The sequence below is a fragment of the Antechinus flavipes genome, chromosome 4 (genome assembly GCF_016432865.1).
Source record: "Antechinus flavipes isolate AdamAnt ecotype Samford, QLD, Australia chromosome 4, AdamAnt_v2, whole genome shotgun sequence".
In the NCBI taxonomy this organism is placed as follows: domain Eukaryota; kingdom Metazoa; phylum Chordata; class Mammalia; order Dasyuromorphia; family Dasyuridae; genus Antechinus; species Antechinus flavipes.
Genome location: NC_067401.1, coordinates 72,831,938 through 72,857,347, shown reverse-complemented (window position 1 = coordinate 72,857,347; position 25,410 = coordinate 72,831,938). Strand labels below are relative to the sequence as shown.

The following is a 25,410-nucleotide window of genomic DNA, read 5'->3' as shown; positions in this document are numbered from 1 at the left end:
GATGACCTGAAATCTGGTCACTTAACACTTCCTAGCTGTGTGACTCTGGGCAAGTCACTTAATCCCAATTGCCTCAGCAAAATAAAATTTTAAAATTCATTTTAATGCATTAACAAAATTATTCTGCAAAAAGTGAAGAATGATATGATTAAACAGACTTTTACACAGATAGAAAATGTGTTCACTATAGTAGTGTTATGCCAGATGTTTCCTTTTTTAGGATTTATTGTAACCTGACTAATCAAAATACTATTACTATGGATCATCTCCAGGCATGTGAAAACACATTTGTCACATATAGTAGTTATAATAGTGTGGGTTTCTTTTTTAGAGGTTCTATTTAAAGATACAAAGTAAAATTAATATCCATTATATGTATTTGAATCAATAGGGACAGGATGGATCTGTGATTTCACTGGCATGGGAAATGCTCCGGTGAGAAAATTCCTTCTGCCAAGATAAATAATTACTTTCTCTGCAACTCAGAGTCTTAGAGAGACTTGCCTAGAAATCTGAGGAATGAAATGGCTCTCTCAAAGCCTGCATATATTAGGAGTAGTATCTGAACTCAGTTCTTCCTGGCTTTGGAGCTCACTATAGCATGTTGTCTCTATTTGAATCAAATAGCTTGAGAAAATTTTGTAATAGTTATATAGCTCTGAAATTCTTCAGATGATTCTTAAGATGTAAACAGATTTGAATCAGGTTTTCCTGACTTCAGGCCCAGTACTGTATTCATTGCACCACCTACCTAACCCATCTAAGAGGTACCATATTGCTTTAGTATTTTACATGATCTTTTTTTTATCCTACTTTTCTTCAAAACCAAAATGAGTGCATTGAGGACAGATTCTAAGTTCTTTACTATTCTAAATCTATGATCCTATACAGGAATAGATAGGGTGGTGACTACAAGGTGTCAAAACTGGCCATGGGAATCAAATTAAAATGGAACTGGGAAATATTTAACAAAATGCATTAAAAAAGAAGTAAACACAGGTAATGTTAATGTGTTTTTTTAAGTTGATACATGACACCTCATCTTCCCCCCAGGGATCCTTATGTACAGTTTAGTAGTCTCTATTTCTATTTGAGTTTGAAACCATTGGTGTAGAGGATACATGGCCAAATTTGGAATTAGCTAAAGTTATCTTCAAGTTGTTTATATGGCAGTGGCAATGCCTTGGAACTTTTCAGTACCTTTAGGCAATTTTCTAAGGTTACACATGGCAGAGCTGTTGCCAAGCTGCATTGGTAAAGGGAGATTCCCTTATCTGGAATTCTCTGTACCGACGTTAGATGCCTACTAATAGGTTTCTGGCACTATGCTAGGTGCTAATGTTTGTCAGATTGGATTGAATATCCAAGGGAAGCCAGGGCCTGGGATAGATTTAGTGCTAAAAAATAGTAAAAGAAATTTAATACAACCCTCACTTTACAAATAAGGAAATTGAGGCCCCAAGTGAAGTGGGAAAGAGAATGAGCATCTATAGAGTACTTACTATGTGCCAGACATTTATAAATATTATTTGATCAACTCAGGGAGACAGGTGCTGTAAAAATCCTCATTTGACAGTTGAGGAAACTGAGGCAAACAAGAGATAAGTGACTTGCCCAAGGTCATACAGCTTACACATGTCTAAGGCCAAATTTGAGTTCAGTTCTTCCTGTCTGCCAGCCCTATGCTACTGAGCCACCAGTTGCCTCTGGTAACACCTTTGTCTCTAAGCATCCCCTTTTCAACACTCATCATAAATGATTGAAAAGCAAAATAATCTTTTATTTTCATCCCATTCACCTTTATTTATATCAAAGCATATTAAATAAATTATTGCAATATATACAAATATATATTATAGACATAAATAGAAAATCCCCAAATATAAAACCTTTCCATAAACACAGAAAACACACATAATGGACCCTGAGGGCCTAAAGTACCTCAACTCATAACTGAGATAGTTCATTTATAAAGTAGTCTTATTATAAAAATAGAATATCTGTCAAGTGTTTAAGTAACATTATTTTGGACTGTTAAAGTGCTAAACCTTATGGCATATTAGAATGGTACCCAACACTCAGGCCACTGGTTTCAAAGTGTTCATAACAAACACATTTATGTCAGTCTGGTTCTGATGCAGCATTTGCAATAGCAAACAGTTGTGCTGACACTTTTAGGCAAATGGAGGGTTTTCCTTCCCCTTGTGTCTAACTTTTCTTTTCCTGTACTTATAAGTGGCAGAAATAGGAAAAGAAAGAATGTGACCTGCATAAACACCACAAATCTTATTGTAAAAATGCAGCTCTGAAAACCTCTGCCTTTCCAAACTTACAGAATACAGAAATTAAGATCTGACATGGGATAGAAACAAATCTACCCATGACATGGGCTGCTTTCTTGCATGGTTTCAAGTCAGCCTCTCATTGACTCTTCTAAATTCTACCCAGTGCTTCAAAGGCCTGGAGACCAGACTTCAACTTGCAAGAAGATTTTGGAGTTTAAACATGTAACAAGTTCAGGAGTGATAGTGTTAAAAAGTAAAATAAAATAAAATTTGAGACACTGGTTGTACCATTCACTGCTTTCCGAAGTTAGGGAGATACCTAAACAGGAATGATGTGTACAGTAAGAAATAGAGAAACAGGATTTCCTTTTCCCCCTTTGAACTCAAAGGCTATCTTCCCAAGATCTCCCATAGTGATTCTCCCAAGAATTGTGCTTTCTTCCAAGTACCATCAGCTTTCCCATCACAGTAAGATGCAGCTTCTGCAGTAGTCAACAGTGGTAGTAATGGTGCCTCCTTCAGGCAAAGTTAAGAGGTGCATTTTCCTTCCTGTCTCGTTTAGCTCTTGCTTTTGAGCATTTGTATAGTGTCACAGAGAGGATAACCAGGATGATGATGACAAAAAGTACAGCTCCAACTATGAAAAACAATTCTGAAAGGAAAAGAAAAGTATTTGCTCAGGATCACAGCTTAGAAAAGACTTTTTAAATCTCAAATAAAATGGAAAAATATTTTAATGTATATATGTATGTCCGTATAAGAACAAAAAAGATTGCATATGAAATCATATGTGTCTATTATGTACACCTTAATTTTAAAAACCATACATATACAGATATACATACATATGTGTAGATTTTAAAATAAGCTGTATACAAATGTTTAATATCTATTATGTATGTATGTATATTATAAATAAATATATATAACTTTCAAGTTTTACTTCTCTTATTCCTTCTATTAAAAAAAAGATTTTTTTCTTTAAATTTTTAAATTCTTTCTTTTCTTCCCTGTCTCTACTTCCCTTACTTCCCACTTACCACCCATTTCCCCCAAAGTGAACAAAAACAAAACCACAAAGAAAGAAGACATTCCCTGACACTTTCCAATCATGGCTGCAGCTGAGGACAGAGTTCAAAATTACTCCATTCTCCTCATGCCCAACTCAAACTTCCCCCCATCATTTAAAAATATTTGATTTATGATAAGCTCTGACCCCATTGGAAAAAAAAACCTAAGACAAACTACAATGACTAAAATGACTAAAAGTCTTGAATGGGACCATATGATTCATTGCATTTTCTATCTAGAAAAGATTTTTTCAAAAATACTGTAGGAAGGAAGAACACCAATTTTACTTAGGATCATAGGGACAGTGCTACAAGAGACCTTCAAAAATTCAACCTTCTCATTTTATAGGTGAGGAACTGAAGCCAAATGACTTGTTAATAAGTGGCTGAGTTAGTTACCAGATTCTTGGACTCAACATTCAGCACCCTACTACCCAAGTTTTTGGACTTCATCCCTCTGCCACAGGCAATTAGTAACCATGGAAAGAGGAGTTTAAGAATTTCTTAGAAAGATTTGTTGAAATGGAAAAAGGAAATAAATCATTGGCTCTATTTTCTTTTTAGTTCTCAAATTAGACTCCCATCCGCATCTCATTCCCTTCATGAAGCCTTCCATCCTGGCCTCTTCTTCTAAACCCTCTCTCAAGTTTTCTGAATATGTTGAATTAACTTTCTCCTTTTTGAAAAAAAAATATTTTTAATTTTTTAATATTTTTATTTTCCCCAGTTACTTGAAAAACAATTTTTTTACATTTGTATTTATTTTTTAATTTTGAGTTCCATATTCTATTCCTTCCTCCCCATAGCCTTCTCCCTTATTCTGTATTTTTTTTGTTGTTAAGGCAATTGGGGTTAAGTGACTTGCCCAAGGTCACATAGCCAGGAAATGGTAAGTGTCTGAGGCTAGATTTGAACTCATATCCTCCTGACTTTAGGACTGGTTTTTATCTGCTATACCAACTAGCTAGCCCCTTATTCTGCATTTTTAATTGTTTGCTGAAATCTCATTTCCTGAGCTATACTGTAAGCTTTCAATTGCAGGGATAGACCTGCCTTATTCATCTTCATATTCTCCAGTTTTTAATCAGGACAATAGCTGTACAGAGTTAGTTTCTTTTGCCTAGTTCTAAACTTAACTGGAAAAAATATTAAGAATGTCCTGTTACCATCCCAAATACATGTACAAGAAACCTAGCCTAATATTAATCCATCAACCAATAAGCATGTATTAAGTGATTACTGAATGTCAGGTGCTGAGGATATAGATATAATAAATTAGAGATTCTTAAACTGGGATCTATGGATAAATTGTAGTGGTTTGGGGAATTTAAAAAATGTTTATAACTGTATTTCAATGAATTTGAGTAACTTTGCAATCCTACATATTTTGTTTTATGCAAAGTCAGCTAGGTGGTTCAAGGAATAGAGGATGGGGCCTGAAGCCAGGAAGACTTGAATATAAATCCAGCTTCGGACACTAAGTGCCTATATGATCCTGGCCAAGTTACTTAACTTCTGCCTGTCTCAGTTTCCTCATCTGTAAATTGGGGAATCAAAATAGCACTAATTCATAGGGTTGTTGTAAGGATTAAATGAGAATTAATATTTTTAAGTGCTCAGCACTATGCATGGCACATAGTAGAATGGGTTCTTGATATCATAAAAAATGTCAAGAACATCTGTAAGGAGCTTCACTAGGGCCACAGAGGTAAAACTGAACAATATGGAAGTCATCCCTCCCTAAGTAGCTAAAAAAGGTACCTCCTACACCACTCTAGCTCCAATATCAGAGATAGTTATTTACCTTTAAACACAACTTTGTCTTGGCTGGTACAACGGATTTCACTTTCAGGACTCTTCTGCTTTGCTCTCCGAGATGGAATGAATGCCTGAATGTTAAAGCAATAATTTTCTCCTTTGTCCACATCAACCAAAAATTCATTTGTGTCCGTCCTTACTGATTTCTGTTAAGAGAGACAGATCATAAGATCATAATTTTAGAGAGGAAAGATTCTAACTCCATCTTACAGATGAGGAAGCTGAGGTTCAGAGACAGAGAATCATTAACTCATGGTCACACAGGGAGAAAGTAAAGAAGCCAGGCATCTCAGTTAATTGTGTGGAAGTTTTTACTGAAAACAGAATAGCCTAAAGTGATGATTACAATTTCATCTTTTGTTGCAAGCCTTAATTTTCTTCTTTTACCAAGGCTAGTGCAAGGTGAACACCTAGATTTTATTTGATATTCCTGGTCCAGAGTGTACCAGGCATGAAGGGCTGGCTCATCTCTAGATATCTCTGGACTTTCATGGCTAACAAAAGATTAAAGTACTAAAATGTGAAGGTTACCCATTCCAGGCAAAGACAGGCACCAAAGTGTCAAGAGGATTCCTTCCAGCAAAGTTCCCAGAAACTGCATTCAGAATCCCAAAAAGCTTTTCTGGTAGAAAAACTTGTTCTGTATTTTAAACTATGAACAAGAATTCCCCAGAAGATGAGTAAAACAAGAAGGATCAATCTATGAGATGCTCAGTGTGAGCAGGAATTAAAATTTTAGATCTTTTTGGACAAAGGAACTTTAGAAACGATCTAATCCAGTCCTCAAATTTTTACATATAAAGAAACCAAAGCAAAGAGAGTATTAAAGCATCCTGCTCATGGTCATACAGCTAACAAGTGGCAGAAATAGCAATAGAATTCATGTCTCTTAACTTTGTCCATTACTGTCTATTACCACATTGCTTCTCAACAAGTTCTCATTTTACTTCCCTATCAAAGATAAGTTGAAAATCTAGCCTGCTGGGTGACAAGTGTTAGAGTGCCAGACATAGAGTCAGAATGGCCCAAGTTCAAATCCTATCTCAAATATACTAGCAGTGGGACTCTAGGCAAGTCACTTAACCTTACTTTCCTCATCTGTAGAATAAGGATAATAATCTGCACCCAGAGAAACAACTATGGAGACTGAATACAGATCAAAACATCCTATTTTCACTTTTTTGTTGTTTTGTTTTGTTTTCTTTCTTGTGGTTTTTCCCTTTTGTTCTGATTTTTCATTCTGAACATGACTCATATGGAAATGTTAAAAATGATTATACATGTATAACCTATATAAAATGGTTTGATATCTTGGGGAGGGAAGAAGGGAGAAAAAAATTGGAACTCAAAAGTTTACAAAAATGAATGTTGAAAATTATCTTTACATATAATTAGAAAAATAAAGGAGAATAAAATGATACAAAGCATAGAAAGCATTTGCAAACCTTAAAATACTATATAAATGCTAGCTCCTACTAATATCTATTATTAATTTTCAATTTAAAAAGTCAAAAAGGGTTCCAGAGTAGAGGGGGGAAGGGAAAAGAACTCACCTTTCCTGTACTTGAAGACTTCCAGTAATAAAGTATATAAGTTAAGTCCTGTTGAAAAATCTGGCGGAGAGTTTGAAAGTTACCATTAATTCTAAATGGTGTAATGGAATCTTGAACTGTCACTTTCAACTTTGTACCATTTTGTTCAAAATTTTGAATTCTTGGCTGCCCGAGGTTTGCTGAGAAAAAAAAAAAAAAGACAAGAACAGTGGATAAGAAGAGAGTGGGGATATGAGAGCCATCTTTATGATTTCAGAGCCTGTCAGTGGAAGAGGGCCAAGTCTTATACTTGGCTCCAAGGATCTAGAGGGAAGAAGAGGAAGAATTGATGGAAGTTTACAGAGATGAGTTGAAATTTGGACTTGATGGAAGAAGGGAAAAAACTCCACTATCAAACTTCCTTATAATTAGACCTATCCAAATATGGATACTTTTAGACAGCTACTTTGGGAGAAAGTAGGTTCCATCATTACTGGAAATCTGTGAGCAAAGGCTAACTGACTACTAACTAACTGTGTGTGGTATGATGGATTCTTTTTCAGATGTGATTTGGACTGGACAGCTTCTGAAATTCCTTTCATATCTGAAATTCTGTGACTGTGTCTTAATCTTTATGTTTCCTTTTACTAAATACATGTTTGTTTAGGATTAAAAAGCTAAAGTTGTGCCTTTTAAAAAAATATTACATTTCAAATTGAGTTGATAGTTACTTAATGCAAGAATAGGTAATTTTTTTCTTTTTTTTAATTATAGCTTTATTTACAAGATATATGCATAGGTAATTTTTCAGCATTGACAATTGCAAATCCTTTTGTTACAACTTTTTCCTTCCTTCTCCCCACTCCTTCCCCCAGATGGTAGGTTAACCAATGCATGTTAAATATGCTAAAGTATAAGTTAAATGCAATATAAATATACGTGTCCAAACAGTTATTTTGCTGTATAAAAAGAGTCGGACTTTGAAATAGTGTACAATTAGCCTGTGAAGGAAATAAAAAATGCAGGTGGATAAAAATAGAGGGATTGGGAATTCTATGTTGTGGTTCACAATCATCTCCCAGAGTTCTTTCCCTGGCTGTAGCTGGTTCAGTTCTTTACTGCTCTTTTGGAACTGATTTGGTTCATCTCATTGTTGAAGAGGGCCACGTCCATCAGAATTGATCATCATATAGTATTGTTGTTGAAGTATATAATGATCAAGAATAGATCATTTTTTAAAAATAGAGGGAAGCTACAGGTTATTTATGTAACAGATCTAGCTTCATTTTTCCTCAAAATATTTTTCATTATTCTTTTTAAAAATTCAATTTTATTTTTTTTTAGGTCCTTTAAAAAAATTCTTCACTAAAGCCGCCTGTAATTCTTCATTATGGGATAATGACAACCCTGTACTTTTCAAGAAAGTTATGTCAGGGGAGCTCTGGCAAGCCATATTAGGCTGAAAATCCTTTGAGAAATAATTGCTTGGTATGTATGCCTGTTGTCCAAAGATTTCATGGGGCAATGGTAGGGTGGGAAGTGGGGAGAGTTAGGAGGAGAAAGGGAGATGGTACCTATGATTTTACAGGAGAGCTCTCAGTATGGAAATTTCCTCCATCAAGACAGATCAGTGATCTGTTGATAATTTACAGGCTTAGAGAATTGCCAGGGTGGAATGAGGGGGGAAAGGAGGATTGAGAGATTAAGCTACTTCCCCAGGGTCCTAAAGCTTAGTATTTGAGGAGGATTAGATTTAGCAGGTCCTCCTGATTCCAAAGCAACCCCTCTATCTGCTTAGACCATTCTGTTCTTCCAAAGACTAGCTCTACTAAATTTGGAAAGGTTGATCACCAGAAGGCGGGCCTTGGAAAGCATGAATATTATCTGTCACAGTAACTCATGACAGCTGTATCCAGAGTCACTGAAGGGTCAAAATTTCCATTAAGGATGGGAGTATCATTTTCTAACAATGAACCCGTGAGAAACCTTATTTATGGTGGTGCTCGCTGGAACTCACAAATATTTAACGAGAACTGGCATAATAACAAGTTCAGTCCCACTCTCCCTTACTTACTGTCTAAGTAAGGTGTGAAGTTAGGTGCATTGGCATGCTGGGATTCTTCGGGATCCCCATCTGACTTTATGGGTTTTTCAGAAAGGATTCGAGCAATGTATGTTTCCCTTAAATTTCTCATCTCATCTGTGAGATCACATTCTGTTTTTTTTGTGTGAAAACACTTCTTTTTCCAATCTCCCCATCTGTCACTAAAGAAAGAAAGGAAAAATGGTGGTAAGAGAGAACATCACTTGTTTGCTTCCATAAGGATACATATTTGTGCTTCTGTGGTAGTTGCTCTATTGTAAAATTGAGCTGCTAATAGCTACACATACAGAACTATTTTATACAATAACCCAGATTTTTTACTTCTATAATCCTATCTATTTCAGTCAAAATTGGGACTACAGGCAGACGATTTCACCACAAAGGAAAAATTGTTAACAAAGTACATACTCTTGTTACAAATGCATATACTGTAGTTTTAATTATACAACATTCCTCTCTCCATGACCTCAACAGGTCTTGATCTTTACTAATTTGAGGTATGTGTGATGAAACAGAGCACAAAATCAATTCTGGACCTATCCTGGGAGCAATTCTTCAACTCTGCCTGGGGCCTACAATCCACAAGTGCAGAATAGTAAGGGGAAGAGAAGAGACCTCAGAAATTGTATAGCACAGTATTCCTAATTTTATAGAAGGGAAAACTACTGAGAAGAGAAGGGAAGAAGAGATTTATCTAGTCCGCCCACCTAGCTTATAAATGGTAGAGTTAGACCATGAACTTGGTTATTTTGATTCCAGTAAAATGATTTATCTTGGCAATCAAAGCTGCTTAGGCATTCACTTCATGACCCTCAAGCTCCCAAATTAGTTGACATTATCCTTAGTGTATTTAATTCTATTCTTTAAAAATAGGATAGTCTCATCTAACAATACATCTCATTAGAAAAAATACAGCCCACATATCTTATACTCATTTTTCCCTTTACATATACAGGGTGATGGGGAATCTCTTATTGAAAAATGCTTGTCAATTAGAATATATGGAATATATTACTAACAAAGCCTAAAAGCCTGGAAGGCTACTAGACAAATCAATTTTTTTTAAGATGCTAAAATGGAAGTGTGAAATTTGTAGAGGTTCTATTGAAATGGAAAAACTTACAATCTTTGTATGTGATCAGTTATGATTTGGACATAAATCATAGCCAGGGACTTGAGGGATTTTGTTGTGTTTATGTAGAGGTCCACCCCATGCTGAATAACAACTGAAATGCTAATATGTTTTTAGAAAACAACAACAGAAGCCAGATTTAGTTTCCTAAATCTAGGTATAAAGGCAATAGATAACACAGTCTCCTCATTTAGGGCTCAGCCAAACAAAGTTTTATTTTCAATTATCCTCAAATATTTAGACTGGCTTAGAAATATCTCTTTATTCCTTATATTTCTTTTGTGGGATCAGAGATCTTTAGGTCCAAGCCCTCATTTTAAAAACATCTCTTTATTCCTTGTATCTTTTTTTGTGGGATTACAGATTCAGACATAAAGAAGACCTCAGAGATCAATGGGTGATCCTCTCATAAAATTAGGGTGATAGCCCTCTTTTTAAAAAGGAGAAAAGTGAGGCAGAGAAAAAGAAATGACATACCCAGTCACAAAGTTACTAAATGACAGAATCAGAATTTGAACTCAAATCTTCTGACTCCAAATTCTTTCAACTATATAGTACATACCCTTCCCTAAACTGCATGTGTTGAAACTCAAGGAAGTTTTTTCAGCCAAACCAGAATGATGAAAACGGACTAAAAGCATTTAGAAAAAAAATTGTTATCTCAATATAAAGTTGAGATAATGATAGATAATTCCTTTTTATATTACTTTGCCAAATACTTAAAATGTGGTTGAGACAAGAGGGATTCAATATGTAAGCAAATATTTAATATTCCAAGCTAACTAAGATTAAAATATTAACAGAACCTACAAATCCCAGTTTGGAGAAGGGACTATATGGAATCCCTTTAAGATAAAGGGACAAGAACAGAGATATTTTAGAATAAGAGAGAAGAAATTGAGTATATTTTCATACTGAGAAGTTATTGCTTTTAATAAGTATATCTGATAAAAACACAGTTCCACACTTGATATCTTAGAGGAGGAATAGGGAACCTTTTTTTTTTTTTTTCTGCCAAGGGCCATTTGGATACTTATAACATCATTTTCGGGCCACACAAAATTGGCAATTTATAGAACTGAAGCAATGGGAGGTTGTTGTACCTAGCTTTCAGCTCACCATCACAGTGGCTGCTTTAGCAAAAAATTTCCTGGGCCTTATATGCCTTAAGGCTAAATGTTCCCCACCCATGTCTTAATGGGAAAGCATTACCAAAGTAATGCTCTTAAAAATCCTCATTGAGAACACAGGGAAATCAGGATGAGAAACAGCATCTGAGAAGTAACTTAGCCCTGCCACTTCTGCCTACCCTGCCCACAGGAGCTGGGCATTCTCATCTAAAAGGTCAAGTCAACAGTGAAATCGAGGCAAATCCTGCACACACACACACACACACACACACACACACACACACAAAACAGAGTTATTTAGCAAATCTGGAAATGGACAGCTATCTCAAGTTCCCTCAGCCTCTATAATCAGCCATATTATTTTCAAGAGTCTCTAAGTTTTATAATAGGCACTAAAACATTACTAATTATTCAAACTGGGAAAAGGTTCATCTACATGATTAGAAATTTTGAACAGAATATTAATTTACAACTAACATTTCATTTGCAAGTCATGTGGAACTCAAAAGGTTTTTTTCCCTTAGAAACAATTTTCTAGTTTCCCAGGCTAGCTCATTAAAGTCTATTTAACTCATAAGGCACCTGAAGAAAACCAATAACCACTCTGGAATCAAACTACCATATCTGATCATATTTCTGTAGGGGAAAATCTGTTCTCAATTGTTTTTTGGCCACAAAAATCACAGAATTTGAAGGTTGGGAGAGATTTCAGTGGCCACTTAATCCAATCTATATACTAAAAGAATAAATGACCACACATTCTTATTTACAATAAGAACAAGACAGTGAGGCACAGTGGGAAGAGAGGACCTGAATTCATTTCAGATTCTCCTTTAACCCTAGTTGTATGATTTTGGATGACCATTTAATTTTTCTGGATCTAAGAAACAAGGGATCAAACCAGAGGATTTATAAGTTCTCTTCTAGTTCTAGAGATCTGATTCTATGATTCCTATCCATCGTGCAAAGTTAAATAAATGGACTCTTCTAATCTAAACCACTGGCAAGGCATCTAATGATCTCAGCAATAGGATGGAGATTTGAAATCTAGAGGTTTAGAAAGATGGGAAAACAAGGAACAGGGATGGAAATTAGGAATCTTGCAGGTAGAGTTCAGAAAGGCAATAAGAACTAGAGATGGGAATGGAGATTAGGAATCTGGGGAGGTGAGAGTTTAGAAAGTCAGGAGGAATTATGGCAGGTTGTAAACTCAGAAGGAAGAGGAAATCCTGGAGCAGCAGTAACACCTCCTTGGCCCCACCCAATTCCCGATTCCTATTATAGACCTCAGCACAGGAACAAGGTATAAAGCAGGGGAGAGTCAGGATCCCAGAGAAGGATAAGGTTTCCAATGGGAACTGGGAAGAAGGGAACATGAGTCTGAAGAAGGGAAGGAAAAAAAAGGTAGTATGTAAGGAAGATGAGTAAAAGCAAGGCATTTGTAAATTGGAGTATATCTACATTTTTAAAAAGGCAGTTTTATTCTTTTATATGCCATAATAGCTGGCAAAGGCCTGCTTTTTTATAACAGTTAAAAATTCACTTGTGTACATTTTTCTCAGCAAATAAATTCTGCTAAGAAACTTCTAAAGTATATTCTTTGAAGAAATCATAGTATTTATACTATTAATTTTCAGAGTAAAGCATTTCCTTATGAAGAGTTAGCACAAAGGCAAACTTCAGTTCAGGTGTGGTGAGATTTTTCACAAATTGTGAATTATTGAAAGTCAATCCAGTGGATTTCCTCTCAAATGTCATTATCTTGAATTACAAAATTGTGTAGTGTCCCAAATATAGAATCTACCCTGGCAAGTTTATCCTCTTTTTCCTAACACCCTCCTCCTTTTTAAAGAACATCTAAGATGATACAAAAATATTTAAAACTCTGTCTTTCCCTCCACCATTTTCCTTGTAAAATAATGGTAAGTAAATAAACAAAAAAAATTCTGCCACTTTTCTGGCCCTGGTGTGGTCAAGGGGAATTGTATCATTAATTGCTTTTAAAAGTCTCAACATAAACTAAAAATGGCGTCTTTAATTTTAACCAGTGACATTTTCATGTCTTTGTGAAATTACTGGAAAGTAAGTATCATCTTCCCATTATGTCTTTTGGAACATTTTAGAAGGAGAGTGAAGGGAAAAAAAAGAAAAGAAAACACTAATCATATTGCTAGCAGAATAGTTGAGTTTATTTTAAATGGAGTAAAGAGGTATGTCTCTGACCACTCTTATGTTTCCATGTACAGAGTTTCATGATTGTTCAGGCAAGCTGTCAGTCATAATTGTAGCCCTGCACTAGCCTCTGCAGTTTGATCTTGTACCAGTCTGTTTCTGCCAAGCATATTTAGTCATATCTTTGGCACATTTGAAAGACATGCCCCAGTGAATGCTCTGGGTTTGCAGAAATCAAATATTTATGAATCAAACACTGCCTCAGGTGATTTGAACATTCTAAGTACTGGTCTCCTCCCTTTTTCAAGGTTTATACTTTGCCCCAAAGTCTAGACTTACCCACAGAAAGGAAATCTATATATATCAAATAGACTAGATGTCATTATTCTTCTAAGACTAATACTTGAATCAGTGCTTCTATCAATCACCAACTGGCAAAGATTTTTCTTTCTACAATTCTCAATCCAATCTATGAAATTTTTGATTTTCCCCCCAACAAAATCAAAATTCTCTGCCAGCTACTAAGCCCCCCTCTAATTGTCTATTACATTGTCTATCATAAGCGACTTCACATTCTTGAAAGAATTGTAGGATGCTTCAAAAATCATAGCAAATAGTCTCTTTTTTTGTCATATATATTTCATGGCCCTCAGAGGGTAGTCATCTTTATCCCTATATTAAATATAGAGAAATGGCATCTCAGTAGATTACTGGCTAGAGTGTTTAATTCTGGAATCAGAAAAATCAGAGTTCAAATTTCATACATATGACCCTGGGCAAGTTACTTAATTCATTTAGCCGTCTGTAGCTTCCTCTGTAAAATAGATAATAATAGCAATATCTACCTCACAGAGTTATGAGAATCAACTAAATCAGTATGTGTAACTATTTTGTAAACCTTAAAGAGCTATATAAGTGCTAGCTATTATTAAATGCTGACAACCCAGAAATCTTATTTTTATCAAGATGTCTATTTACCTTATCTCAACAGTGTAGACTTGGTTGACTGGTTTGGGCTCCCACTCCAATATAGTCTTGAAATCAATGGATTTCCAGGTGATATTATATGCTGATATAGCTGAAGTACCTATGCACACACAAGGAAGAATGGCCATGAGTTTTGTGATTCTAATGATTAGCTCAGATTCATTAAGTGAAGATAAATTTAAATGCTTTCTTTTTGATAAGCATAATGATTAGCACAGATTCATTAACTGAAGATGGACTTAACTGCTTTCTTTTTGATAAGCATGATTAGCACAGATTCACTAACTAAAAATGGACTTAACTACTTTATTTTTTTTTGATTAGCATAAAATACCCTGATTTTCCCCTTTATATCTTACAGCATCAGATTTTTTAAAAAAGAAGGTAATCCCCCTCCCTTTCTTATTAACTAATGTAGAATAGCCCTGTCCTAATCCCATGCTTGGTTCAAGGTAAGTTTTATTTAATAATTGACATCCCATAACCCACAAAAACATACAAGGAACCCATCTGTAAGGGGGGGAAAGTGCTACAGGATAAGTTCCTATCTACCCCTGAGAAAGAGAAAGGGTGCTTAAAAATTCAAAATAAAAACAACAACAGCAGCAACGAAAACCAAGACCCTATTTCTGTAACTCACTTTGAACCAAAATAAACATTCTCTCATGGCTGGAACTCACAACTTCATATGATCATTGATTTTTGAGACAGAATACTTATAAGAGCTGAAGAAGAAGAAAGAAAAAGAAACGAAAAGAATTGTAAAAACTATATGTGTAAGGAGTTATGATTACAATGAAACCCAAACTCATCAACTCTTATCTGTTAGATAAACAAGGCAGTGAGATATCCTGTACACTGATAGGGATGCTAGCATAAGTAGCTTGACAGAGACAGTCCAAACTTAAATATATGAATACATTTCTATATTTTACTATAGAAACTAGTTATGTCATTACTTAACTCCAGGAAAAAGCAGTGCGGATATGTGGTATGCATAATACTGTTCTTGCTATATTCTAAGATTTTGCAATTTAATTCCTCTCTGTTCTCACACTGGAAATAATGAAGCAAATTACTCATTCTTCATCACACTCAAGGTACTCTCCAAGATTTTAGTTTTTGAGTTTGACAGCCAAATGGTTCATATGATGTTCTTGAAAGGTAATAGACATTTCCCCACACCCTACGAGCAAATGTTCTTGAAAGGTAATAGGTATCCCCCACTCCCGATGAACAAAACAGATATTGCTAGGAGACCCCCTCCTTCCCAGAATTAGTCGATTTCTGAGAACTTTAAAAGGAAAAGTTGGTAAAACTTGGGAGTATCAGAAAGTCCAGTCTCGGAAGACAGTTAACCACTGAATGCAGTTCCACTCGAAAGAGAGTTGCTTCAGGCTTGGGAGCCTACCTGCCAGCCTATCCCCCGAGACAACCCAGCGTCGGAAATGAGCAGAAACACAAAATGAGGAAACTAACTAACAGGCTTTTAGTTTCAGATCTCATTCACCGGAGTCAGGCCATAGTCTACGAATGGCCCAGACCCCGGGGCGGACAGTTTCACCACAGCGGTCCAGGTAAAGGTCCTGACAGCGCCTCCAATAGCCAGCGACCATTCCCGAGGCTGGACCGAATCCATGTCCGCGTTCTCCGAGCCCGGCTTGGCCCCTCGGCTGGAGGACTCGAGCGCGCCCGGCTCCAGGTTCTCCGTGCGCTCTCCACGCGCAGCTGCGGAGCGATGAGCCCTAGCCCGAAAAGGCACCGGTAGCCACTCACCTGAAGCCAAGGACACCTGGAAGAGGAGGAGGAAGCAGAACAGGACTGTTGGGACAGAAACCGCGGCGGGCACTCGGAGGCAAGGGTTGGGGGGCGCCATTGTCTTAAGCCTGTGCTTGTAGTGTTCCCGGGAGGCCAAAAGTGAAGGACGCGAGCTCTACGCGGCGCGTGTTCTGGTTTGGGGTCCTTGCTGCTCTGTGTCTCCAGGGAGTCTTGTGTGTGGGGGTCGCATGTTGTTTTCTCAATATAAAGGCTTGAACTGGAGCACTCCCTCTCCCGCCTCTTTGGAAGTTGTCCGGCCCCTTTTCTGGGCTTGGCGGAGACGCTGTGGTCGCGACACTTCCACACCCCTCAAATAGGCCCCTACACAGTTTAGGTGGGCGGCCTCTCCACATCTCCCACACCCCTGCCCCGCCTCCTACGCCGGGTTTGGGGGGGAAGGGGAAGAGTGGGTAAAGGATTAGTGATTCATCAGCGGTGATTCAATAACTGGGGAGAGAGTTGGCCAAAAAACTAGATGCAGCCTCAGCCACTTCATTACACTATCGTGTACTACTGGCACTCTCTGGGCTGTGCTTCTGCCGATCATTGAGCCCCTGATTCCCAGGCTCCAAGCCCGGGGAGGGCCACAGTGGCCATCTTTCCAGGCCTTCAGAGAAAGGAGAAGGGGAATTCCGCATGGAGGAGGTAGCTAATTTTTTGCTGTGGTTCAGTTGATCCGTAGCTTACTTGTCTTCGTGACCCCCGCGGATCCTATAGACACCAAAGCTATCTATGGGGTTTTCTTGGCAAAGATACTGGAGTGGTTTGCCATTTCCTGCTAATTATTTGGAAGTTATTTTTTGATCGACTAAGGGGAACTAGTTCCTTAAATAGGATTATTAATTGCTTAATAAAAGGAGCCTGATCAGTCCTGGTTGAGTTAGGGCAGAGATTCCCAGGCTCATTAGGTACTTTGAACACCAAAGTACTGTAATATTACAATAATATGTACAAAGAATAAGAAATAATTTAGGAACCAGTAACATCTTTTCACAATCATGAATCAGTAGCAACATGTGCTTTACACAGATGCTAAAACAAGCCAGCTGTTTGAAGGATGTTTAATGAGAACAACTATCAGGAGACAACTACGAGTGCTTGGCTTGTTCTCATGTAGAAAAAAAGCCATCTGTCAGATTTAGGGTCACTGAGCTGTCCAGAGATCAATAGGACTATTCAACCTTTGAGGTTCCTTTCAACTCTTTAGACATAATTCTATGAGTCATATGGGTCCCTAAACGAAACTTAAATTAAAAAAAAAAATCAGAAGTAAATGTCACTGGATTTAAGCTCTGGGTTCCACCTATTGCATTCTTTTCTCCCCCCCCAGGCAATTGGGGTTAAGTGACTTGCTCAGGCTCATACAGTTAGGAAGTGTTAAGTGTCTGAGGCCAAATTTGAACTCCTGACTTCAAGGCTGGTGCTCTATCCACTGCGCCACATCTATTGTGTTCTAAAAGCCCCTGGGCTCTCCCGAAAGCCTCCACCAAAAAGATGTGGTGGAAAGAGTTCTAGGAATCTAGTCTGTGCTTCAGAAGCCAAACCACTGTAAATCCGTGGATTTCAGATTTCGCAGCTAGGTGGCGCAGTGGCTAGAGTGTTGGACGGTGTAAGAAATAACAGTACCAATCCTGTCGTAGGAATTTTCGAGGGATGTGACTCCCTCTCTCTAACCCCGCCCCCACTTTCCTCCTCTGTAAAATGGGGATAATTATAGTTTTTACTTTACAAGATTGTTGTAAGAAACAAATGAAATAACACGTAAAAATATTTTGAAATGAGCTCTGATATCAAGCTAGCATTTATATAGTACCTTAAGGTTTGCAAAATACTTTCTATAAATATCATTTAATCCTCACAATCACAGTCCTGTGTGATGGGTGCTGTTATCTCCATTTTACAGATGAGAAAACAGGCTGAGAGCCATCAACTGACTCTGCCAGAGTCAACCAACTAAGAAGTGTCTGAGGCAGGATTTGAATTTAGGTCTTCCTGATTCCAAGTCCACAGCCACCTGTAAAATTAGAATTAGAATGGATGGATATGGCAGGCCGACAGACTTCAGGAAGCTCTGTGTGAAAAAACTTTCTATCAATCGTTCAGTCCAACTCTAATTGGAGTTTTCTTGGCAAAGACGCTGGAGTGCTTTGCCATTTTCTTTTCCAGTCCATTTTACAGTTGAGGAAACTGAGGCAAACAGGTTAAATGATTTTCCCAGGGTCACACAGATAACAAATATCTGAGGGTAGATATTAATAGATATTAATCTAGGATCCAGAACTCTATCCCCTGCACCAAGTAGTTGATTAGAACTATGAGAAAATGTAATGGAGATGGGTGAATATTTCCCACTTGGGGAAAGCTGGGTTCTCACTGGTCAGGAATGACCAGTTCCTGGTCATTAAAGGAGTTTCCTTCCTGATCAGGTCAAGTTGAACTAGATACTGTCTGAGGTTCCTTCCATTGCTAAAATTCTGAAATTCTGTGCCTACATGATCTCTAATATTCTCCATATTCTTCTTTCCCATTCTTTCCTGAGAGGATACACACATTTTTCTATATGATATGTACATTAATTATATTTTATGATACTAAACCTATATTAAAAGCAATCTTACAAAAAATCCATATGTTAAACACATGCTATATGCATATTCTTTACTGGATCAGTTAAAAAATCCTGTAATTGTTTCTTGGATTTCTACCTGCTATTGAGAAACTGGACCTGTTTCATAGAATTATAGAAACTTTGAGTTGGAAGGACCTTAGAAATTATCTTTCACCCTAAGGAAACTTTTAACAACTTATCTACTATTTTTAGTGACAATTTTAGAGACAATTAGCTGCTTCTCAAGATTCCCTTTTGAACTTCTATAATTGATAAAAAAAAGCAAGCTTCATGCTGAGAAAAAATGCACTTTTCTATAATTTTTCTCCTAGTTCTGTCCTCTGGGATTCCCCAGAAAAAAATCTGTTTCGTCTTTCATACAATAGCCCTCCAAATATTCTTTTTTAATTTGTATTTGTATTAAAGCTTTTTATTTTCAAAACATATGTATGTATAATTTTCAACATTCATCCTTGCAAAACCTTGTGTTCCAAATTTTTCCCTCCTTTCCTCCCACCTCCTCCCCTAATTGACAAGTAATCCAATATATGTTAAATATGTGCAATTCTTCTATACATATTTCCACAATTATCATGCTGCACAAGAAAAATCAGATCAAGAAGGAAAAAAATGAGAAAGAAAACAAAATGCAAGCAAACAACAATAAAAAGAGTGACGATGGTATGTTGTGATCCACACTCAGTTCCCACAGTCCACTCTCTAGGTGGAGATGGCTGTCTCCATCACAAGACCATTGGAACTGGCCTGAATCATCTTATTGTTGAAAAGAGTCACATCCATCAGAACTGATCATTGTGTAATCATGCTGTTACTGTGTACAATGATCTCCTGATTCTGCTCATTTCACTTAGCATCAGTTCATGTAAGTCTCTCCAGGTCTCTTTGAAATCATCCTGCTGATAGTTTCTTATAGAACATTACAAATCAATATTTAAAAAAAAATTTTTTAAAAATTTTTATTTTTCCCTAATTACATGTAAAAACAATTTTAAACATTTGTTTTTAAAAGTTTAAGTTCCAAAATCTTTCCTTTCCTCATGTTCTACTCCTCTCTGTCAGGAGGCAAACAATTAGACATTTTTAATCATGCAAAACATTTCCATGTTAGTCATGTTGCAAAAGAAAACAGACCAAAAAAAAGCTTCAGAAAAATAAAGGTAGGGGAAAAAGTATGCTTCCATCTGTATTTAGACACTATCAGATTTTTTTTTTTTTGAGGTTGGAAAGCATTTTTCATTATAAGTCCTTCAGAGTTTATCTTGGATCATTGTGCTGCTGAGAACAGCCAAATCATTCATAGCTGATCATCTTCTTACAATATTGCTGTTATCTTGTACTCAGTGTACTTTATTTTGAATCAGTTCATTTAAGTCTTTTCAGATTTTTCTGAAAGTGTCCTCATAATTTCTTACAGCACAATAGTATTCCATCATAATCAAATAAAATTTTTTTCAGCCATTCTCCAACTGATGGACATCCCCTCAGCTTCTAATTCTTTGCTCTCAAAAAAGAGGTGGTATGATGTTTTTAGACATATAGATCTTTTAAAAAATCCTTTTGGGACACAGACCTAGTGGTGGTATTGCTAGGTCAAGGGGTATGTGATGGTTTTATAGCTTTCTGGGCATAGTTCCAAATTGTTCTACAAAATGTTTGAATCAGCTCACAATCCACTAACCATACATTTTTGTCTCGTGTTTGCCACATCCATTCTAATATTTGTCATTTGTCTTTTCTGTCTTATTAGCCAATCTAGTAGATTGAATTGTTTTTATATAGAATTGTTTTAATTTGCATTTCTCCAATCAATAGTGAGTTTGAAAATTTTTTTAAAATATAGCTATAATTAGCTTTGATTACTTCATCTAAAAATTGTTCATATCTTTTCATCATTTATCAGTTGGGGAATGGATCTTACTTTTATTAATCTGATTCAGTTCTCTATATGTTTGAGAAATGAGGTTTTTTTTTGTCAGAGAAACTTGCTTCAAAATTTTTTTCAGTTATGATTGCTAACTTTATTTTCTTCCATTATATTCCCACCTACAATCATTTATTCTATTTTTTTCTACTTTTATCCTATCCTTGCTCAGTGTTTTGTTTCTGAGTATTTCTCCCCATCTACCCTCCCTTCTATTCTCCCACCCACTTCTGTTATCCCTTTTCCTTCTGTTTTTTGGTAGAGTATGTATTCCCTTTTTGAGCCAAATCTGATAAAAGTAACCCAAATCTTCTTCCTCTCCACGTCAAAGTGTTTTCTTGTCTCTTTTATTTGAGATATTTTATCCCATTATACCTCTCTCTTACTCCTTTTCCCAGTATGTTCCTCTCTCACCTCTTAATTTTATTTTTAAACTATTATCCCTTCATATTCAACTCATACCTAGGCCTTCTGTCTATATGTATGCCTTCTAATTGCCCTAATAATGAAAAAGTTCTTATGAGTTGCAAATATCATCTTCCCATGTAGGAATATAAACAGTTCCATCTTATTAAGTTCCTTATGATTTCCTCTTTCCTGTTTACTTTTTTATGCTTTTTTTTTTTTTTTTGAGTCTTATATTTGAAAGTCACATTTTCTATTCAGCTCTGGTCTTTTCATCAAGAATATTTGAAAGTTCTCTATTTTATTGAATGACCATTTTTCCCTCTGGAGTATTTTACTTACTTTTCCTAGAGAGATGACTTTTGGTTGTATTCCTGGTTTCTTTGTCCTCCAGAATATTATATTCCTAAGCCCCCCCAGTCCTTTAAGGTAGAAGCTATTAAATCTTGTAATATGCTGACTATCACTATTGTGATGCTTGAATTTTTTTTCCTCCTGGCTACTTGCAATATTTTCTCCTTGACCTGGGAGCTCTGGAATTTGATTATAATATTTTAGGAGTTTTTATTTTGGGATCTCTTTTAGGAATTGATCAGTAGATTCTTTTAATTTCTATTTTTTCTCTAAGTACTAGAATATCAAGGCAGTTTTCCTTGATAATTTCTGAAAGATGACATCTAGGTTCCTTTGGCTTTCAGATAATCCAATAATTTTTAAGTTATCTCTCCTGGATATATTTTCCAGGTCATCTATTTTTCCAGTGAGATATTTTACAATGTCTTCTATTTTTTTATTCATTTTGTTTTTCTTGTTTCTGTCTCATAAAATCAGTGGCTTCCATTTGCTCAACTTTAATTTTTAAGAAATTATTTTCATTACTGAGCTTTTATACCTTCTTTTCCATTTGACCAATTCTACTTTTTAAGGAGTATTTTTTCTTCAGTGAATTTTTATGCCTCTTTATTTATTTGGCCAGTTCTGCTTTTTAAGGCATTCTTTTCCTCACTGACTTTTTTGTACCTCTTTTATCATTTGGCCTAGTTTTTTTTAAGGTGTTAGTTTCTTCAGTATTTTTTGTGTCTCATTTATCAAGCTGTTAACTCATTTTTATTATTTTCTTGCATCTCTTTCATTCCTCTGCCTCTCTTACCTTATTTTCAAAATCCTTTTTGAGTTCTTCCATGGCTTGAGACCAATTCATATTTTTCTTAGAGGCTTTGGATATATAAACTTAGGCTTTGTAATCTTTTTCTTGTGTTTTGATCTTTCTTGTTACTATAGTAACTTCCTATAATCAGAAGTTTTTTTTTCCTGTCATTTGCTTGTTTTTCCAGCCTATTTTTTGACTTTTAACTCTTTGTTAAAGTATGGTTTTGCATTGTCCCAAGCTTCCAGGATTTTGTGCAGTTGTTTTCAGAAATACTTCTATAAATTTCAGTTCTTCCAAGATATTATGATCTAAGGAGAGATTTGTTTACTACTCTTTTGGCCTGTACTCTAGTCTGTGAGTGACCAGAAGCATTATTTTCTGCCCTGGAATTGTGAGGAGAGTCCCTTCTCCATTGTGACTGCAGGCGGTGGTATGTCAGTATCCTTCCTCAACCTGGGACTACCATCCAGGGCTGTGGCTCAGATCTGAGTATGGACACAGCAACAGAATTCTGCCTCCATGCTAGCAAAGAGACTCCTATAGTGTCCCTTTGATCTGGTTGTTCAGCCCCCTCACTATGTATGGCCTAAGAGCTCCAGAAGCAACTACTGTTGCCACTCAGTGGCTCCCAAGGCTTGCCCCTGGTTTCTTCTGTCTGGGGCGGAACTGGCCCAGCCTACACTGAACTGTGCTTTACTCTCACCTTGTTGTGACAGACCTTTCCTGCCAATCTTCTAAGTTGTCCTTGGATGGAAAATTATTTCACCCCATCCTTTTGTGGATTCTGCCACTTTAGGTATTGTTTTATGGCATTATTTAAAGATGTTTGGCGGGATTTGGGGGAGAGTTGCCTTTTCTTTGTTATCTTGCCAAATATTACTTTTTGAAGGTTCTTTCAGTTCCCCAAAGAGTGGAATTTATGATATCATGTTATATCTTGCTTCTCTATATTCCCTTTGATAGCCTCTTAGAGTCTCCTCTTTTCCTATCCTGACCTTCTGGTAGCTATGCTATGCCCTCTGCTTACTGTTCTGAGAGGAAGGGTTGAAGTATACTTGGCCCTTGAGCATGGTTAAAAGGCCCCACAATCTTTATGATTTCATTTGGGATCCTGGAGTCATGTGGCCATTCTGTGGTCATCCTACAGTCATCAGGCTCAGTTAATTGATGAGATGAATGAATTTAATACAAGAGTCTGAAAGATGGGACAAAGTCAGAAGGAAAGACCTGCAAATATAGGAAAACCCTGCTTTCCTGCTCATAATTTTACTCATCTCTTTGTCTAGAACAAAGAGATTTCTTTTAAAATTTTAATTTAATTTTTATTCTAAATTTAACAAATGCAAAAATGAGCGTTTATATGTCTGCTACAGAGCAGAGGTATTGTGCATGAAATTCTAAATTTCTATCAGGTAGAGTTTCCTATTTTACGGTCTTTAATAATTTAACATGTTTTTTTAATTTCCTGCTTGTCTGTGATTTCTTTCAGCCTTCTTTCTTTTCTCCTCTCTTTTTTGAGGGATGGGATAGGGATATATATATATATTTTAATTTTTAATAGCTTTTTATTTACAAGTTATATGTATGGGTAATTTTACAGCATTGACAATTGCTGAACTTTTTGTTCCAATTTTTCCCCTCCTCCCCTCCCCCTCCCCTAGATGGCAGGATGACCAGTAGATGTTAAATATGTTAAAGTATAAATTAGATACACAATAAGTATACATGACCAAATCATTATTTTGTTGTACAAAAAGAACCGGACTCTGAAATATTGTACAATTAGCCTGTGAAGGAAATCCAAAATGCAGGCAGGCAAAAATATAGGGATTGGGAATTCAATGTAATGGTTCTTAATCATCTCCCAGAGTTCTTTCGCTGGGTGTAGCTGGTTCAGTTCATTACTGCTCCATTGGAACTGATTTAGTTCATCTCATTGCTGAGGATGGCCAGGTCCATCAGAATTGATCATCATATAGTATTGTTGTTGAAGTATTTAATGATCTCCTGGCCCTGCTCGTTTCATTCAGCATCAGTTCATGTAAGTTTCTCCAGGCCTTTCTGAAATCGTCCTGTTGGTCATTTTTTACCAAACAATAATATTCCATAATATTCATATACCATAATTTATTCATTATTCTCCAATTGATGGGCATCTACTCAGTTTCCAGTTTCTGGCCACTACAAAGAGGGCTGCCACTAACATTCATGCACATATAGATCTGGGATAGGGATATTTTTATTAGAATTGTTTGTCTGGGGTTTTTTTTTTTTTTTTTTTGAAGGCATTTGGGAGTTAAGTGATTTGCCCAGAGTCACACAGTTAGTGTCTGAAGTCATATTTGAACTCAGGTTAGTGCTCTATCCACTGTATTTTACCTAACTGCCCTGGAGGAACTCTAATTTTATCCTTTTTCTCCCTCCCTCCTCCAAATTGAAGAAAAAGAAAAACAAAGCTCTTGTAACCAATAATCATGGTCAAACAAAGCAAATTACCACATTTACCATATGTAAAAATATAGGCCTCATTCTCCATCTTATGAATTAGCTGAATTAGTTGAATTATCAGCTTTGATGATGACTACTTCTGTGACCTTCAGCAAATCTCTTTGATAAATCCCTTTCCTGGGTCTCACTTTAATAATTTTTAATATGAGGGCAATAGATTAGGTGATCTAAATAGTCCCTTTCATTTCTAAATTTATGATTTTATAAGTTAAACTAAAAGCTATAAATAGCTTGATAGTGCAATGGATAGATGCTGGGCCTACAGTGAGGAAGATTCATCTTCCTGAATTCACATTCAGTTAGCTGTGTGACCAGGGGCAGGTCACTTAAACCTATTTGCCTCAGTTCCTCATCAGTAAATTGAGCTGGAGAAAGACATAACCACTTCAGTATTTTTGCCAGGAAAACTCCAAATGGGGTTGAATGGGACTGAATAAAATACCTAACATGGGTGCAAAGTAGGCCATTAGTTAATGTTTATTGGATTGGAAAGGGGACTAGATTTGTAGATATGCACAAAAAGAATGATTGAAAATGTGTTTGTCCAGCTACACCTTGTGAAAGAACTCTGGGAGATGACTAAGAACCATTACATTGAATTCCCAATCCCTCTATTTTTGCCCTCCTGCATTTTTTATTTCCTTCACAGGCTAATTGTACACTATTTCAGAGTCCAATTCTTTTTGTACAGCAAAATAATGGTTTGGACATGTATACTTATTTTGTATTTAATTTATACTTTAACATAT

At 36.4% G+C, this 25,410-nt stretch overlaps 2 protein-coding genes across 2 annotated transcripts in view; one reads left to right on the top strand and one right to left on the bottom strand.

The window, feature by feature from the left end:
• The window catches only part of ABCD3 (ATP binding cassette subfamily D member 3), a 609,690-nt gene extending 600,942 nt beyond the window's left edge, over nt 1-8,748 (top strand). The window contains exon 25 of the transcript XR_007953146.1: nt 8,050-8,748. The gene's annotated coding sequence lies outside the window, so the exon portion shown is untranslated. The remainder of the gene's footprint in view (nt 1-8,049) is intronic.
• On the bottom strand, nt 1,778-16,425 carry F3 (coagulation factor III, tissue factor). The gene is made up of 6 exons (XM_051993314.1): nt 16,007-16,425; nt 14,222-14,330; nt 8,780-8,970; nt 6,727-6,905; nt 5,160-5,319; nt 1,778-2,937 (listed from the first exon to the last, which is right to left on the bottom strand). The coding sequence occupies exons 1-6, from the start codon at nt 16,104-16,106 to the stop codon at nt 2,804-2,806; spliced, it is 873 nt and encodes a 290-aa protein (XP_051849274.1). The 5' UTR covers nt 16,107-16,425; the 3' UTR covers nt 1,778-2,803.
• Between the last annotated feature and the right edge of the window lie 8,985 nt (nt 16,426-25,410).